The sequence below is a fragment of the Syngnathus floridae genome, chromosome 16, assembly GCF_059516105.1.
Source record: "Syngnathus floridae isolate MCC-2025c chromosome 16, RoL_Sflo_1.0, whole genome shotgun sequence".
Classification (NCBI taxonomy): domain Eukaryota; kingdom Metazoa; phylum Chordata; class Actinopteri; order Syngnathiformes; family Syngnathidae; genus Syngnathus; species Syngnathus floridae.
The window spans coordinates 7106415-7124755 of record NC_142428.1 but is presented as its reverse complement, the minus strand read 5'-3'; the positions used below and the strand labels follow the sequence as shown (position 1 = coordinate 7124755).

At 41.5% G+C, this 18341-nt stretch overlaps 1 protein-coding gene across 1 annotated transcript; it reads left to right on the top strand.

The window, feature by feature from the left end:
* The first annotated feature begins 471 nt into the window (after positions 1-471).
* LOC148385404 (inositol-tetrakisphosphate 1-kinase-like) lies at positions 472-18290 on the top strand. Its single transcript, XM_088400616.1, has 11 exons — positions 472-701; positions 1086-1244; positions 5051-5075; positions 9456-9581; positions 10563-10680; positions 14408-14506; positions 14622-14662; positions 15029-15194; positions 15546-15613; positions 15708-15870; positions 16022-18290. Exons 2-11 carry the CDS (start codon positions 1150-1152, stop codon positions 16288-16290), a joined length of 1170 nt encoding a protein of 389 aa, XP_088256742.1. The 5' UTR covers positions 472-701; positions 1086-1149; the 3' UTR covers positions 16291-18290.
* The last annotated feature ends 51 nt before the right edge of the window (positions 18291-18341 follow it).

The following is an 18341-nucleotide window of genomic DNA, read 5'->3' as shown; positions in this document are numbered from 1 at the left end:
AAAGTTGTAGAATGACGGGATGGGGAAAATAATGTGCTGATAATGCCCAGATAGGTCAGTTTTCAGACAAAATCTTTATTTCAGTGTTAATACTTTCTGTGACATTTTTAAGATAGACTGCTTTGAGGTTTTTCCTCATGTAAAATGGGTGCCTTGGCTCAATAAATGTAGAAATACTGGTCTTCATCTATATGTTGGACCTTCAATAACAGGAACCACAGGCTCAACTTCTTTGACCGCATCTGGTTGCCTTTGCTTACCATCGGACATTTAAGGTGTACTTGGAAAAAAAATCCATTTAGGGTATTGATGATTTTTTTCAAATCACCCAATTGGACATTTTATAGCCAACTGGGAATGTGGTATTGAATAAAACAAGTGATACGTAAAATATATGTCCACCAGAGTAAATAGCGATCGAAAACCAAATAGGATGTGCTCATTTCCGAGCGTTCCATGGAGGCAACAGCAACCTCCTGGATCCTGGGTGTGTGCAGTCAGTCCCAGTCAGTCAGTGGAGTCCGTTGACGGGGGCAGAAAGCACCAGCAACATCGCAACGTGCGTCCAGCTGTGCCTGTCATCTATCACCTTGTCTGGAAACTTCTCACTTTGCACCAACTGGCGGGCCGAAAATGGGAAACTACCCGAGTTAGTTCTCGAAGAGGACCTCAATTCAGGGACGGACTGCCAAAAGTGCCAGGTTAGTTAGCTCTCCGCGTTGCCTCGTCGCGAGTTATTCGCAGCCACGGCGCTTATTCCATGTCAGAGCGAAAACGCGTTGAAATTTCGCAAATGCCACATTTGCACATCGGCCTGCTCGCCCGATTTTTGCAGCCTGCTTGCGATTTTGTGTTGTGCCATCGTTTGGACTAGCAAGCTAGCCAGCTAACATTAGCAAGTGAAGTTAGCTTGGAGGGGCGCGTGCATGAGTTTGACTGATGCTCCACTTAAGCTGTCATGCTTCCAGGTTCTGTTGGAATCTTTTGTTATGTTGTGTTCGTGATGGACCTAGCAGACATTTGATAGCCGCGTGTAATCGAGATGGTGAGAGACTTTACACAGCTTTCCTGTTTTGTTTTTTTAGGCTCATCCAGTGAGTCAGTCACATCCTTCACATCCAGGGAGGTGATCCAGGAGCCCCGGTGGAGATGCAGACCTTCCTAAAAGGCCGAAGAGTCGGCTACTGGCTCAGTGAGAAGAAGATGAAGAAGCTGAATTTTCAAGCCTTTGCAGATCTGTGCAGGTATGTGGCAACATATTCAGTACACGTCATTTGCATGAGCAGCAGAAGCTCAAAAGTCCAGAACAATCCACTCCGTGATGCTGGTTGATTTCCAAAACTATTATTTGAAAACAGAAATGGCTTTTAGTGTTTTGCACACCCTGGCTTTGAATCTCAGCTCAGTGACATTTGACATTTCTATCTCTGAAAGTGTAGAAATAATGCACAAAAGCACAAGCACAAAATGGATCAAAACATTTCACTTGAACTCAAGATATGAAAGATGTCCACAATTGCAACAGAGTTGCTGCAACTGTGACATTTTTATGCAAGTCGAAACGTGCAAGAATTTATACCACATGTATGCTTTCCATTCTAAAAGCGGCACTATTTACACTTGAGGTCATTTTTCAGTCTTGATTGAATCATCGTTGAATCATTATTATTCATGCATGCCTTTTGTTAGACCAGAAATATATTTTTTTTGCGGTTTGCATGAATGCACAGAGTGAATACCAGAGTCGAGCTCTTGGTTGGCAAAGGTATTTCATATGTCTTGAGTAGAAGCTTGTTGAGACATGGAATTCAGAACAAGAAGTGTGTGTGAGTGTGTGTGTGTGTCCGTATTGAATGTGTCAAGTGCTTAAGGCACAGAAACCTAAAGATGAAGGTCATTATTTTGAAGCAATTACAGTCCAATGATTAAAAGGGATGTTCTAGAATGTTTTTGAGTTTTTAGCACAATACACTGATAATAATTACATAATAGGAAACAGTCTGGGGGTGTTAATACTTTCATTCTTTAAAGGGAATTAGTTGATGATTTTGCCTAATGTTCTGCAAAATCCTCATCGCTGGCACTGATAGTAACTAAAATATAGATATATTTGATCGTCTTCAATTTTTTTCATTCATAAATTGAATTTGAAAACAGAAGTTGTGTTTGTGACACTGGAGGCTGTGACAAATGTTTTACCTTGTTGTCTATCTTATCCATCGTCAACACTGTAAAAAGTTATGTAAGTTGTCAGAAGTAGGATATGATTTTCTCAAGCACTTGCAACCTTTGAGATAGTATTATGTTATGTCTATCGGATTGGGAACATGCTCCTGTGAACCTTTAGCCTTAGGTTGGTTGCAAAATATAAAAAAAAAAAGAAAAAAAAAGAATGCAAATCAGTGTTTGAATTAGGTCGACGGCTCAGTCGAGTGTGCGAAGTGTCAAGAGGGTTAAAGTGACCCGATTGAGCCGGCACAGATTACCACACTGTAATCCTCAAAACATTTTTAATCTCTTTTAAACTCCCAAGCAACCTTTCTAGAACTTGGACCCAGACCTGAACCCACAAGTATTTTACCGTGGAAGGTGAAGACAAAGAAAGACAAACACAAAAAAACACTGCCTTTAGATTTTTTTACTCGTCACTTACAGTAGTTCTCTTTTGGCCGATATTTCCTCTGTGAGAAATGAAAAGTCATCTTCATGAGGAAGGAAAAGATGGAAGTTAGACTCTCACATGTCAACATGAGCCGCGTTTTGTCTTATCAGAAGCTCGGCATTACATTTCTTGAGAGGTTAACTTAACGAAAACAGGCCGGCACATTTTCTCAATACGTTCCTAAAAGAAATATATAGATTTCACCAGAATATACCACAATTAAATATTGCACAAGTGCTTTGTTCCTGCCTGTCTCATGCAGCTGGACGAAAGAATCCTGAGAATTAGACGCGCTCACTCAGCAATGCTTTCAAGCCACTTAGGCTCATGACGGTGTCCTTGTGTGCGTGCGTGACAATTTCAAATCCTCCCCACCCTGCTCATAACTAGCTTGTAAAATAGCTGATCCATTAAGGACAACCTGCCTGCACATTTCATGATGCAAAAATCCAATTGCCTATTCCTCTGAAGACCAAACACATTAGTCAGCGGATAACTGCTGTTTTAGCACGCAGGCAATGTTGATTTATCATCCACGCTGATAAAAAACGTTCTGTTGCAACATTTTTATTGGCACCATGGTGTTAAACTCTGACCGCAACCTGATTTCTGTGAGATTTGCTAATTTCTCAGTTGGACGTCTGAGGTTGAACACAGTCTATTCCGGAAGGAAACATTGTAACACAAGAATTAATCAGTTTCAGGGTCAAGGTTTAAGTAACATATTAACACAAGTTTAGAAATATGGTTAGATATTTTGATAAAACCTAAAAACAATAGAACACGATGTGTTCATTGGACTAAAGGTCTTCCGGTTAAAAAAAAAAAAAAAAAGACGCTCTCTGTTGCTATACAAACGCTCATTATTTTTTTATTGCGTTCTTTTAAATAGCTGACACGTCACAAAAAATTTCAAAAATACACAACACATGCAGACAGAGAAAACCATTCTCACAGGTGTGTATTCTGTATCTTCTGCAAAAAAATAAAAAATTATTGTAGCTAAGCTACGTCTGTGTGTATTTTACTGCAACCAGGTGGACAGACTACACAAACCAGAATGAGCAGACATTGCCTGATGAGTCATCACAATTCTTTTCATTCTATTCAAGTACATTGTTTTCTTACAGTGCGATAACGGAGTGTTTTATTTAATTAAAAAGATTCCATCCCATTGTTGGGCTAACACAAAGTAGCCACTAAAATAAAAGCACAAGTCTCTAAACTGTATTTCGATGGTTGAAGAGAATTTGTGCAGATACATTGAATTATTGTAATAAACTCTTTTTGCTATCACATCTCCGTTTATTCCAGGTCACCGACACACCCTCTGAACTTTGTAACCCGTCATGTTGCGTCAGGCAGCAGGCCCGTCTTAATTCACGATAAAAGCAAAACAAAAGACTTAATGGACACATGATACCACCTCTAACAATAAAATCTTGTGATTCCCTTTTTTTTTTTTTATGTGATCCCGGGCCAGCTCAGTTCTGTCGCTCACGTTCATAGACGACCTCCATATTTAAGACTCCATCGACGAGCGCATTCGCAGGGCATGAAACAAGCCAGCAGCTGCGGTATTAAATGTCGACATTGTTGTGTAGCGGTGAATAGCCGAGCTGCTGTTGTCATGGGGATGGAACCTCAAAAACAACGAGGATGGACAAGGCCAATTGCGAAAGCATTTTTTTGTTGTTGTCCTCGGTACAAATTGCTGTGCAGTTTTTGTTTGTTTATTTTGTTTTCTGCCTGCCTCAAGCTAAACACTCTCTTTGTTGCAGACTTTGAATTATGACAGTACTGCGGCTGGCTAAATGATCTTGGTGTTTCCAACTGTTAATTTTTTACACAGTGTCGACATGACCAGTCTGGTGGAATGAAATGCTGTTATTGTAAGAATGTTTCTCTTACGAGGAGTCAGCTGGTTGCTAAGCGACCAATTTTTAATTTAAAGTATGTCTGATAAGTAAAATGTTCTCAGGCTCTGAGGAGCGTGTGTGTGTCTTTGCAATGAATGGTCCTCTCTCTCTCTCTCTCTGTCTCTCTCTCATTATGATTATCTGTGATGTCATTCGCATTTTATCATGGTCATCAGGAAGTGCGTACATGTGTAAGAAATAGTAAGCAATGTTTCACGCACAAACTTGACAAGAATCCATTGGACATATAGTACAGTGAATTGTAATAACCAGCGGTAACTTAAAAATTGGTCTGGACAATTGATTATAATCAAGATAATTATCTTTACATTCTCAAATTACAAGCCCTGAAGTCATTATACTTTTCTAATATCATATATTGTCACGTTATTCTGACTATGACTAGATGTACATTATTGCCTGTTGCTTTTTTCCCTGCCATTCATACTTTGTATTGTTTCTTTTTCAGGAAAAGAGGGATAGAAGTAATCCAGGTAAGCGAATATATTTTGCTTTTTTTTTTTTTAAATGCAGACTGAAATTTTTTTGGTCCTCCAGCAAATCATAATTTGCATCGACAGTTTTATTTTTCCTTCACGCTGCTGTAGTTCCTCCTTGACTGTTGTTTTCTTCACTGCTGCTACAGCATTACAACATAATTGTTCAACTTTGATTTTTTTGTGGTAGGGGCAGTGTACAAGGCAGCCATAAATACAAGTGAACAAAACATTTCCCTCTGCATGTACACGCTGCACTTTCAGTAGGCTAGTAACTATTCAATACAAAGTCCTGGGAGCTCAGTGCTAAAAAATGCTTGTCAGGAAGATGGAAGAGAAATTGATCCAAGCTTTTCTCTCAGGCAGAGTATCCCGGTGCGGCACTTCCCCCCTTTACATTTTGCAATGATTTTTTTTTTTTCCTCCCTCGTGCTACACCGTCGATTGTAGAACACCCAGTTCGAAACCGGTCATGGGAATAATCCCAAAGTAAGCATGCTTTGCCTCCCACTGCGCTTTCAGCTATTCCGAGGCTCAAAGCAGCTCACCGAGCCAGCCACTTACAACAGCCAGCCCTCCGCACCTCAAAAAGCATAAACGTAAAGCGACGCTGTCGATGCTAATTAAAAGAACTCGTCTTACACTGACACCCATTGCCGCCGGTGTTTGTACTATCTGTCCTGCACCCAATTCCAGTCTGAGCCTGGCACTGTAATGGCCATATCACAAGGGAAGATAATGACAGCCATTGTAATGCCTCAGCCCTGTTACACAAGTCTGTGTACAAAGCTGACTTCTCCTATTTCCCTGCTGAATTATGTGCTCTACAATCCATCAACTGTGTGTTTTTTTTTTTTTAATCAATGCTACAGTTTCTTCTTCAGTGATAGGCAAAATAGCTTTTTTTTTTTTCCCTCTGGCTCCTTGGAGTATTGGGACTTAAGTGATCATCATAAATATCTGTGCTGAATAAAAACACCGGAGAAGTCTAAAGTAGAATAAATACGTTTATTTAAGCAACCTTGCCCCAGGAGTCAGTCTGACTAATGGCACTGATAAGAAATCAACCGTGTATATTCTTGGATGAATTAAATGGATTTTCTGTGAGGAAAAAGAAAAAATACTGCCATGGGCTTGCAATTAGACCGAGGTTAACTTAGGAGAAAAAAAACATTCCGATGCACGATATAATTCATTTGCTAATTTCAAAAGTGTTGATTAATGTCCAGTAGAGTAAGACTTTTGAATTTGGTTCTGCTGCAAATGATCCGCATTGGCAAGGTGTAATTTAAATCCATGTCAACCACACCCTCAGCATACGTAAGTCAGGTTTACGCTCACTACATGCATACAGCAGAATCCCAACATCAGCAATATTTAAACATATATGTGGAAAACAATCTTTTTTTTTTTGCAACCCTTAGGACTTAATTTTCTAATTTGCATGTGTGAAAACTTTGCTTTATCACAGTTGTCTTAGCTGAAAACAGAGACTTGTTTTTTTTATATAATTATTTCTTCAGGCTATTTTTTCTGTTTCACATCCGCTATTGGATTATAACACTCCCTCATCGCTTGCTCCTCTCCGTGTAATTTTTCACCAGCTCATCAATAGTGACCCCTGTGCCTCGAGCTCACAAGGGCCCATTCTTGTCGGAATCTATGCATTAGCCCGTCTGTATCTCGGCGCTGATGACATTTACGCACCGCCCTTTAAAAAAAAAACGATATTCATTCTCTAAAACCGGTCGCAGGAAATCAATTCCGTTTGACTGCGCTGTTCAAGGACAGTTATCGAGCTACTCGTTTTATTATACGGCGCACAATAGAGTAGTTGGCAAACAGACTGTCAATATTAAATATTCTTTTTTTTTACTCAGTGGACATTTTTAATCAGAAACATTCTCAAATAATATATTTGGAATTGAGCCGCCAAATGTTTTTTTTTTTTTTTAGCTTGAGCATGACCTTCCTGTTACTGTATGTTTATCCTCCCAGACACGTACGTTGTTGTAATATGTCAAGTGCCACACGTAACGTGTCATTCATCTCCGGCTGAACTTTGCGTACAAAGAAACAAAGGTGACATCAAACCGGGAAAGCGACTTGACAGAGAACAATCACCTCACCCCGTCAGCGGTTGGACTAATTGCCATTGACTTTGGGTTTTGTTGTTTTTAGGTCAACAAACACAGAACAATAAATCTCTTCCTTCTCCCCCATCGCCGTCATAGAGCCAAGGTTTTTACTTATGTTTTTTTTTTTTTTGAGCAAGGTTAACTCAAGTTTCCTCTTATGACCTCTGTCCCCAGTGTTTGGGTAAAATCTTTTATTTCCCATGAGTGTAGGCCGGCCCCGGTACGGAGTTTCATCAAAGCTGAAAATATATTGGCCCTGACCTAGCCTCTCCCCTCAGGATCCGGCGTGTTTTTTGTGCCGTCCATCACTAACCGTGGCTCTCTCGGTCCCGGAGGGTTCGGCAGAGACGTCAGTTGACATTTCTGCTTTTAGCTTTTAGCAGCACATCAATGACTTTACCGCTGGGTGGGTGGGAGCTCCAAAGCAGGCTCATTCTCTCTGTGCACAGGATGAGTTTCATTCTCTCGCTCTTTGCCAGGAGATTTTTTTTGTTTATTTGTTTTTGAAGACTTGACCTCGACTTGACACCAATACTAATATCATGGCAGAATACAGCATGCTATATCTTTGTCTCATGGGACCATTGTGGCAGCTGCTCATGTTTTATTCTCAGGTGGAAGTTTATCCACAGGTGACAGCATTATGAGTGTTGACTTAACCATCACGGCTCTATTCGTGTCATGGCCTACATGTCTGCCATGTGCCTCAACCACTGCGAATAATCCGCTCACTAAAATATCCATAAACCATTTGGGGATTATTTTTTTATTATTATTATTCTCGCTGTTAGCTAGTAAAATGTCATCATATATTAGTTTCTATTGACGTGTAGAAGATGATTGGGCGGTTGCTTTAAATCGTGCGTCACCGGTGTACAGTCATGTAAAAATCTGTATTTAGCAAGATTTAGTGGAGGAGTGACGCCAATCAAAGGAACCACCATTACATCATACCCAAAGCAGTAGGTTGTTTTTTTTTCTTTGTTTTATAGCAGTTAGCTTGGGAATGTTATTTTCCCCTGCATTTGCTTAACCTTTTACAAAATGAGACCAAGCTATTCTGGGCTATGTTTGTGTAAAAGACAATAATGCCCCTTTTGCTTCTGCATGGGACTGACATGGCCCAAAACAGATTGTAACCGTATCTCCATCGACAAAAGATCCTCGTCAAGAAAATTCATTCTTGCTGTGGTGTTGTCATTTTAGAATGTATGGAAAGTATGACAAAAAAATAAACACACATACTCATGCTAGCTTATGCTGTTGCTGTGCCTCAGCTCACAACACTGCAATTTTATGCTCCATAGTCTCCACTTTGCTGCATCGGTTCGTTTTCTTGCTCTGTGTAGTATTGTTTTCCATTAGCCACTGTAATTATGCTCTTGAGCAACATCGCGTTGTAAATTCTCTTATCTATTTTAAGTATAACTACTGTTGGAATTTACTTTCTCCAGGAAGTGCTTGAAGGAAATTATAAAAAAAAAAATCAAAGGATGTTTTACTGATTCACACCTTGGTGAAGGAAGAAGGGTGCTATAATAATGAATGTATCACTTCTCATAATCATTAACTTCGATAGTGTTCCTCTGAATGTGGCCCGCCCTTGACTAACCGAAACCACGTAGCGTTTTACAAGCCCGCATTGATCGCCCCCGGTGTGACTAAGGTATAAACCAGGCAGGTTTGCATACTGTAGCTTCTGCACTCTGACCTTGGTAAGATTATTTGCACAGGTGTTTCAATATTTTATTTCATTTTGCATGCGTGACCTCTTCAGTAAAAAGTTAAGATGTATGAATTGGCCCAGATTAGGTTTTTTGTCCATTCAAGGAATCAATCTGCTCTTAAATGCGGTATGTTGACCAAAGTTGAATGAATACATTTTATCAGTCAGACATTTTGTCTTGGTGCTTTTTATTTAACACAAGGCCAAGGTCTGTGTGGAGGTTTCAAAACATGTTTATCAAAAAGTACACTTTTCACTCGTCCTTGCACATTGGAAGCTACTCACTCATTCTGCATGACTACTCCAGCGTCAACTCCCTAATTCAGAAAACTACCCATTGCCACAATTATATTTAGAGATTTTCTACTTACAAACTGTGCAAACAGTTTCCTAAATTTTCAACAAAAGTAAATCTGCATTATATCACTTTTGACCATGTCGTGTAAAACCACCATGAGTCAAATGTCTACCCCTTGTTTGAACCCAAAGCCAGATGTACACTTTTCTCCCCAGTTGGACCTCAGCCAACCTCTGGAAGAGCAGGGTCCCCTGGACGTCATCATCCACAAACTGACGGACCTCATCCTGGAGGCTGACCAGAACGATTCTCAGGCTGTGCTGCTGGTGCAAAGAGTGCAGGTATTGCTCACTGGCACTCCACCAAATCACAATGACTTTGTTGCAACAAACACCCTCATTTTAACTTTGTGACGGCTTTGTCACTCCTCGGTACTCTTCTTGTTCTTCCCAGAGGGAGACAATCCTCTCATATAGGTCACTGCACCAAGTGGTACGCTGTGGTCATTATAAAAATGAGTGTTTGTTTAGCTGGTTGATGTTAAAATGACTTGTCGTTGAATCTCTTTCGATCTTTATGTGAAAGGCCTAAAAGGCAAAGCATGTTTTTTTTTTTTTACGCCTCTCCTATCATCTGAATGTGTTTCATCCTCGGGGACGCAAAAATAATCCGGGGATTGTCCTTATCAATGTGTTCCACTAAACTCCCGAAAGATTTGTATGGCTTTATTTTTGGCAGCGACGCGTTTGACTTACATAATAGGCTTTCATCGGCAACCGCCATTCCGATCTGGGTAAATCCTAAAGATGAATTCTTCACATCTACAAAAAGACACGCGTGTGTTAGGCGCATGTTTAATTTTAGGCAGGCGCGCGTGTGACGGCGCCGCTGCTCTTTTTTTTTTTTTTCTTTCCTCAAAGAGCTGTAATATGAAGAGGCAGCCTGTTTGTTTAATGCACACGTCAGCCAGCTCCAGCTGACAGCGTTTGTGTGTGTCAGAAAAGAAATTGCCGGGAAGGTTGGCGGAGAAATCCACCGAGGCGAGATGGAAGCGGAGATGCGGCGCTGTTACGTAACACAGGCAACCCCGCGCTGGCCCGACTGTCGGCCGTGCAGGGATGCTGTGATATAATCCACACAGACCGGCTGGCACGCATCTCATTATCTGTCAAGTGAGGCATGCAGACCCATAAACGGAATGTCAGTGTTTAGATGACATCCCCAAACGCGCCTTTTCTGTGCTTTCCATGTGAGCCGCAAACATTTCACTTGTAAATGTCACAAGCCAATCAAAAGTCATCTATCCATCTTTGTGTCTTCAGGACTACATCGATGCCCACCCCGAGACCATCGTCCTGGACCCCCTGCCGGCTATCAGGACTCTGCTGGACCGTTGCAAGTCTTACCAGCTCATCCACAGGATAGAAAGCTGTATGCAAGGTGAGAGCAAAGCACCTAAGAGAAATTCATCCACTCCACAAAGCCCAGCAACCAAGTTCTGTCTTTGCTCTCCCCTTTCCGCCATTGACACTCGGCTAACGTATGATCGCAGCGTCACCGTTTGCTTGAAATATCCTCTCGTCGTTTCAGCGCAGATGTTTAATCCCCCCCCAAGGCTCACGCCACAACTCCTGCGTCCCTCCTAAAGACGGCATCTTTCTATTTCCTGCCTGCCAGATCCGTATGTTTGTCACAGGCAGATCGGAACCTGTCTCCCTTCGTCTCTTTGTTGTCGAACGCAATCAAGTCATCAGCGGGCCTGTGACGATACGGGTGCATTCCCTACCCACTCATACTGTAAACACACCTGTGACTCATGCACATTTCCTGTTGCACCATACATGGCGAGAAGCTTTTTTTTTTTTTTAAGGTGAGGTTGCCGGGATGTAGTGATTAGAGACGTCGGTAGTTTCCTAAAATAGAATCTCAACAAGACGTCTTTTTCTCCAAACACACACGTTGGATGTTACGTAACGCGGAATCGCTGTCCCCCTCTGTGTAGTTGGTTTGAAAAGGAAGATAGCCCCCCCCCCCCAACTCGGCTTCCATCAGTGGTGTTGGCCCTGCATGCCAAACCCCCTTGACAACTGGTTTGCTTTAGACACAAACACTGAGAGAAAGACATAATTTGACACCACACCATCAGCAAGCCTGTGAGGAAAACACAATGTGATGGCGTCACATTGTATTTTATCTCCACATCAATATTTGTTTTGTTTTTTATGAAGAGTGACTGAAAGGATACTTTGCATTCACAACCTTGTTAAGTGATTTGTGTTTAAAATAAAATCTCCGATTATTTTCAAATCCCCCTTTGCTTCAAGAAAAATCAAAGACGATAATATTAAAAACAAGTTTTGGTATTTTCTTTATTTCCCCAACACCAAACAACCTTTGAAACCGTTTTTACCCTCAAACAAACATTTATCATATTTTTAGCTGTGTTAGTATAAACAGTGCATGATCTTTTTTGAACTCCCAAAGTCACAAAAAAAAAAAGTCGATTTGAATTCATCGATAGTCGATTCCTTGCTCAGCCTTACTTCCTCGTCCTTATCAGCAGGGAGCACAAGGTCCCGAAGCAGCTCGGGCTGCCAGAGAAAAAGTGCTTGGAAAAGGCCAGAGAGCCGTGACTCAGACTAGTTTTCAATAGCAGGATGCACTTGAAGCGTTTTCTCTGGAAAATGCAGCCCTCTTGGATACCTTGCTTGCGATTATTTTCATTCATCTCAGAGCATTGAAACGAAAACAACTGGATTTTTATTTTTGTTTCATCAATTCATCATAAAATGGCCTCAAGCACACAGCATCCGGATGGTGCGTTATAGTAACTCAATTTAAGTGCAAGAATTAGTAGGGGGAAAAGCTAGCACATTAGCAATAATAGACTAGCGTCGCCTAGTATTGTGTTACGCTTTGGAATTTACGCTTTCCTTTTGTATACTCATCCCCCGTTTTCATAGCTTGGGACTGTTTTCACGTTGTCAAGTCAACAGCTTTTTAAAAGTGATCCGGATAAAACGCTCGGATTTGTTCACAGGGAACAGATCGTCTCGAGGTTCCTGCACCTTGGGCGTTGAATCTGTGCATGGCTCAACATAGCAGTTGTCCTGTTTATGCAGGAGATTAATAATTAATCATAGTTTCAGCCTGAGAAAGACAAACAGTCAGGGAGTGCGGACACTCACTCCTAGCATGCGCCATATTACTGGAAGCAAAAGCCACAAGGCGACGTGTTTGTCATAATGCTTTGTGAGTGTATGCTGATGAACAATCCAGAAATCCCCCAAATGATTCGTGAATCTAATTGGTGGATAAACTCTCTTGGAGATAACACAATGCCTGGCCATGTATGGACTTCTCTTTTCAAATATTGCAAATGCAGCTGTCGTATGGGAAAATGTCATGGTTTCTGGAAAACAAGCTCTAAATAGCAACAGGAAAAGATTGGCCATGTACCTAAAGAGCAGCACGCTCGCACGCTTCATGTAACATGAAAGTCTTCTCCAAAGGTGCTAGTTTGAAACAAGATGGCAAAAGCTGCAAAATAATCCCACGCTCCCTTTTAATTTAAGATAAACCGGGTTTTGCACGTCATACTCGCACTTTCCTAATGAGGTGCTGGTGATTGATGGATCACTCAAGGTCTAATTCAAGGTTCTCGGCTAGAGTAAACATTTTAACAGTTGAACCTCTGAAGATGCCATTTTTCACATGGGAAATAATTCAGTCCAACTGTCTCAATCAGAAAATTTAATTAACTTTACAAGTAATGTTTTGAGTCACACCCTTGACTAAAAATACCTACAAAAATGTTGCAACATCATCATAAGAAAAATAGCACACCACAGAGTTGAACTTTCTAAAAACATACAGTAAACATATTTCAATGTAATGCAAAAAATTATTTCATATTTTCATGTATTATCTATCGACATGTGTTGCTTCACCGCTTGTGTTAAACGGTTAAAACTACCACAACAGCCCGTCTATGGCGTTTTGCATTATGTTAGCATTAAGCTAGAGGACCAAGTAAGGACAGGCCTTTGTTTTCTGCTGTTGGAATTCTACATTGTCCAACTTTTGGGGTGATTATTGGGCCTCTGACATGATGCAGCAGATTAAGTACGGGACCCAAACAGAAACCAATGGAAACCGTTGGTGACATTTCAAAAGGAATCCTATAATAAAGTCCCGTAAACGTCATTCTGGGCTCCGCTCAGTCTGACGCCAGCTCGCAGTGTTTAGACCAGGAGTGTCAAACTAATTTTTTTCGCAGGCTGCATTGTAGTCACAGCTTCTTTCGGAGGGCCATTATGACTGTCAACCCAAAAAAATGTATGAGCACCTCATATTATATACAGTAAAAGCTACAAAACAAATAACTCCTTTTCAAATCAGACGAGTAAAAACTGGTTAAATAATTTAAAAAAACATATTGAAAGTGAAGACAATTTGTAATTCTAGTAATGACACACAAATTTAATGTACAATTTGTCTTCGCGGGCCACATAAAATGATGTGGTGGGCCGTATCTGGCCCCCGGGCCTTGAGTTTGACACCTGTGGTTTAGACAGAGCCCCAGATTGATACCCACTCACTCCATCTGCACGTCATCTTCCTCACCTCCAAAGTAGTTTGGAGCCAAACGTCATCACAATTTTTACAGCGCAAAGCCCTCATTATTATACATCTGCTCTTTGCGTCTTGTAACATTTTTCATTCGATTCCGAGAGCTGACATTGCTCATTAGTATTTGGCAAACCGGAGATGTAAAAGGCAAAGTTTTTTTTCCTCGAAAAGACATTAAACCTGCTAGAATAACACCGCGAGTGGGACAAGACGGATGAGATGAGCGATCGGTGACCCTGGACACTTCCTGCTTGCAGAGGCAATATGGGATCCGACTCAGCTGCACAAATCTCACTTTACTGGCACATATTAATAGGAATTTTACTTGATCCTGTCACTGCCCCTTTTTAAGTCTTCATTCCTTTTACAAGGAACAAAAATAAAAGCACAAATCATTGGTGAGGCCCATTTACAATCCTGTAACAGTGTGATGGGATTTTTATCCTGACATCAATACAAAGGGGATTCTTCAAAGTATTTTCTTTTGAAATGCTCAAGTCTCTCCACTGATTTTTTTTTCTTATCGTTTCCTTAGACGAGAGGATTTGCTCTCCTCCGTTCATGGTCCTCAACACCGAGTGCTGCCCGGATGTGCTGGAGCAGATCAGGAATCGCGGACTCACATTCCCCTTCAGTAAGTCCTCCCAGCCCATCGACACCTATTATGAAATAATATTTCTCTGAATATACGTGTCCAGTTCAGAGTTGTCATCATTTGACGCATTTCCCTATTTTCATTTGCTTCCCAGTTTGCAAAACTCGAGTGGCCCATGGAACCAACTCCCATGAGGTAAGTGGCGCCTGCTGAATCAGCAACACTTTTTATGATGACTGACACAATTCCGTTCCAGACAACCACACTTGTTAAATCTGTTTGCCAAACTTTATTGAGCCAAGGCACATATATTACCATAAAAAAATCTAAAGGCAAGATACACAGTTTATTAAAGTAGCTTCTGCCCTCTAGTGGAAGGCCATTTAATTGTGTCTATGTTGGTGGCAGAGATAGATGAAGCAAAAAAAAATATTTGTAGAAAATAAACAATGAATCTTCAGTCATAAAATATGTTGAATCTAAAAATAAGTTGTCCTAAATCAATCATTCAAAAGTGTTGACAAATGTTTAAGTAGGTCTTTGTGACCTCCTTTCCCCCAGATGGCTATTATCTTCAGCGAGGATGATCTGAAGGACGTGAAACCCCCCTGCGTCATCCAGAATTTCATCAACCACAATGCCGTGCTCTACAAGGTATTTGTGGTTGGAGACTCCTACACAGTGGTGGAGAGGCCCTCCCTCAAGAATTTCCCCGCCGGGCCTGCAGGTAAGCAAATCAGGAAGATGTTCCCCCTTAAATGACCAATAAAAGATCTTGTAAAATATCTTTATAGCCCCTTGAGAAAGGCTTTTAGGAAGAATTGACTTTTGTCCAAAAGGCTCAAATAGTCCAACATGTTCTAAATTCCCCAATGGCACAGTGTTCGTTTATAAACAGTCTAGATAAACTCAGCCAGCCTCTTCTGGGACCAAAACAACTAACAGTGCTGAGAGGACAGTTGGGAGACAAGAGCGTTTCCTCAAAAATTGGAATTTGTCGCCACCTACTGTTTACAATAAACAATTACAATGCTGGTTTGTATATATGTATGACTCACTTTTTCTTTGTTGTTTTCAGACAGGAAAGCCATTTTCTTCAACAGCCACAATGTTTCCAAACCAGAGTCGTCCTCAGACTTGACCTCGGTATGATCTTACCAGCACATCTCAAAAATCTATATATGTATAGATAATGGATTTTCATTTACTGGGTGTGGGTCGATTTATTTTGTGCTTTTAGAGGGAGAACGTGGAGGGTGTATCTCAGCCTCCCAGCGACGACGTCATCCGAGAACTGTCTAGGCGCTTGCGGCAGGCGCTGGGCGTGTCCTTGTTCGGCATCGACGTCATCATCAATAACCAAACTGGCCAGCACGCCGTCATCGACGTCAACGCCTTCCCTGGTAGCTGCACGTCATCCTTAAGGGGATTTTTTTTAAACCTCTCATTCAGAATCTGTTACTTACCGAGTTGGAATTATAAAACAATTCTGAAATAATAAGATTGAGTTATTTAACACCGTGCGTACATGTGACGATTTTCCCGGGTCGCTAGGTTATGAGGGCGTCCCTGAGTTCTTCAACGAGCTGCTCAACCACATCAGCAGTGTGCTCCAGAGCCATGTCGGCCCATCCGACCCATCTCCCGCCGGCGAGCCACCCAAAGGTCTGAGCCCCGCTGCCGCCGCCTCCCCATGGATGGTGGAGGGCGACGCGGGACTGAAGGGCGCCCGCCACCAGCGGCTGGGCTGCAGCTCGCCCATGTCGCCCAACTTTCAACAGCACTGCGTGTCCACCATAGCCACAAAGGCCTCCTCCCAGTGACTCTGCCCCGTACCGCCCGGCAAGAACACACACATTGTCACAACGGTGACAATAACAATGATTACTAAATCATAATAATTCAAATGATAATATCTCTAATCACAACCTTTTCCAGTGTAGTCCTTGCAAATGATGGTGACTGAGTGTAAAGCTTTTTCCTCTCTCTTTTTGCCTTTTTTTTTTTTTTTTGTCCAATGGGACTTTTGTCAGTACTGTAATGTGAACCTTTTGGGAAGTCATTGGTATTTGCTGCAGTGACACCCAGCTCGGCATTTTCAGACTGGGGAAAGATGTGCCACTCGATGTGCAATGTGTGTGTGAGTGTGTGTGCGCGTGTTGTGCGTTGTGTTCAACACCACTGACTCCTCTATAAGGGGAGGGAGCGTGCGTTTGAACTAAAAGATAAGCTGTTGACTTTCCGAGTGCCATCAAATTTTAGACTTGATTTGAACAGCTGAGAAGGAATTCTCAAAATGACCAAGTGAGTGCAAGAAGACATTCCGCTTTGTTTCTTTTTTCTTTTGTTTGTCTGCTTTTTTGTTCCACAAAATGAACTCTGCAAGATTCCATGATGAGATTCGTCACAGCATTTCATAGAGTCAATTGTCTATTTTTTTTTTTTTTCCTTTTATGCTCACTGCCTTCCGAGCGTAATTTATTCCACTGATTGTTTTAGATCAAATATGCCGTCAACACTTTAAAGGAGATGATTAAATAACTAACATTGGTTAATGGGGCAGTTTGCTTGATTGGACCCCCCACACACAACTTTTTAAACATTCAGCTGAATGTGAATCCACCCAGTCAGCTGTAAATGTTTAAATAGCACATGTGGGATGTGATTTTTTTTCTTTTAAAATGTATTAAATGGGATTTTATGGGAAATCGTTTTATATGAATGACAGCATGTGAACAAATGTATTTACTAGAAGAAAAGGTTTTCTTTTCTTAAAAAAAAAAGACAAATTGGAGAACAAAGGTGTTAAAAGGGATAGATGTGTGCAAAATAGCCAAAATCTGGAAATTTGTCTTCCTCTAAGTCTGCTTCCTGGACACCTCAACTCTTCTTCCTCATCCATAGAGTTGCATTGGCAATGGAATTAAGTCTGCATTTTTCCACTGGTCAGATGGGAATAAGTATTAAGCAGGAAATTGATGTTATGACCCTCAGAGGCCCCCCAGATATGGAAAAGGCTGCCCACCCCTGCTGTAAAGTCACATCATCTCACCAGCACTCAACACACTTGACCTTCATTTAAAGGTGTAGCCCAGGGTTGTCCAACTCCAGTCCTCGGGGGCCGCGTTCCAATATGTTTTCCAAGCTACCCTCGTTAAACACACCTGAGTGAAAACTTGAGGGCATTTTCATGGTCTCCAGGAGCCTAACTTTTCACACAGGTGCACTTAATGAGGGTTAGAGGGCCGCGTTCCAATATGTTTTCCAAGCTACCCTCGTTAAACACACCTGAGTGAAAGGTTGAGGGCATTTTCATGGTCTCCAGGAGCCTAACTTTTCACACAGGTGCACTTAATGAGGGTTAGAGGGCCACGTTCCAATATGTTTTCCAAGCTACCCTCGTTAAACACACCTGAGTGAAAAGTTGAGGGCATTTTCATGGTCTGCAGGAGCCCAACTTTTCACACAGGTGCACTAACGAGGGAATCTTGGCAAACATGTTGGAATGCGGCCCCTGAGGACTGGAGGGGGCAGGCTTAGAGGAAGCCTTCATGTTCTGTTTTGACACACTTTTACATGACCAAAAAAAAAAAAAATTAATCCTACCTGTGGTCACGTGTCGCCCTCATGTGATTATGATCAGCAAGCTCGCTTTCCACTTTCAAAATGTTTACTCCTTGGGTGTCATGTACAGTCGGTGTATATACGCCTAAGCTTGCTTCCATACAGTGCGTTGTTTAGTATGCATTGTCATGGAAAGGAATCCATAATTTGTTTTTTAATCAGTCAACTCACCGAGATGAAATAAATGAGTGGAAATTTCTCTGGCTTGTGTTTATAAGTCATGCTGTTAATAGTGTGTGAATCTTAATCC

What these genes read in the sequence shown, in the direction of transcription:
- LOC148385404 (XM_088400616.1), top strand. Translation starts at nt 1,150, where the DNA reads ATGCAGACCTTCCTAAAAGGCCGAAGAGTCGGCTACTGGCTCAGTGAG. An exon ending in GAGGGATAGAAGTAATCCAG is followed by an intron (nt 5,076 to 9,455) that starts GTAAGCGAATAT and finishes TTTTCTCCCCAG; the next exon opens with TTGGACCTCAGCCAACCTCT. An exon ending in ATGGAACCAACTCCCATGAG is followed by an intron (nt 14,663 to 15,028) that starts GTAAGTGGCGCC and finishes CCTTTCCCCCAG; the next exon opens with ATGGCTATTATCTTCAGCGA.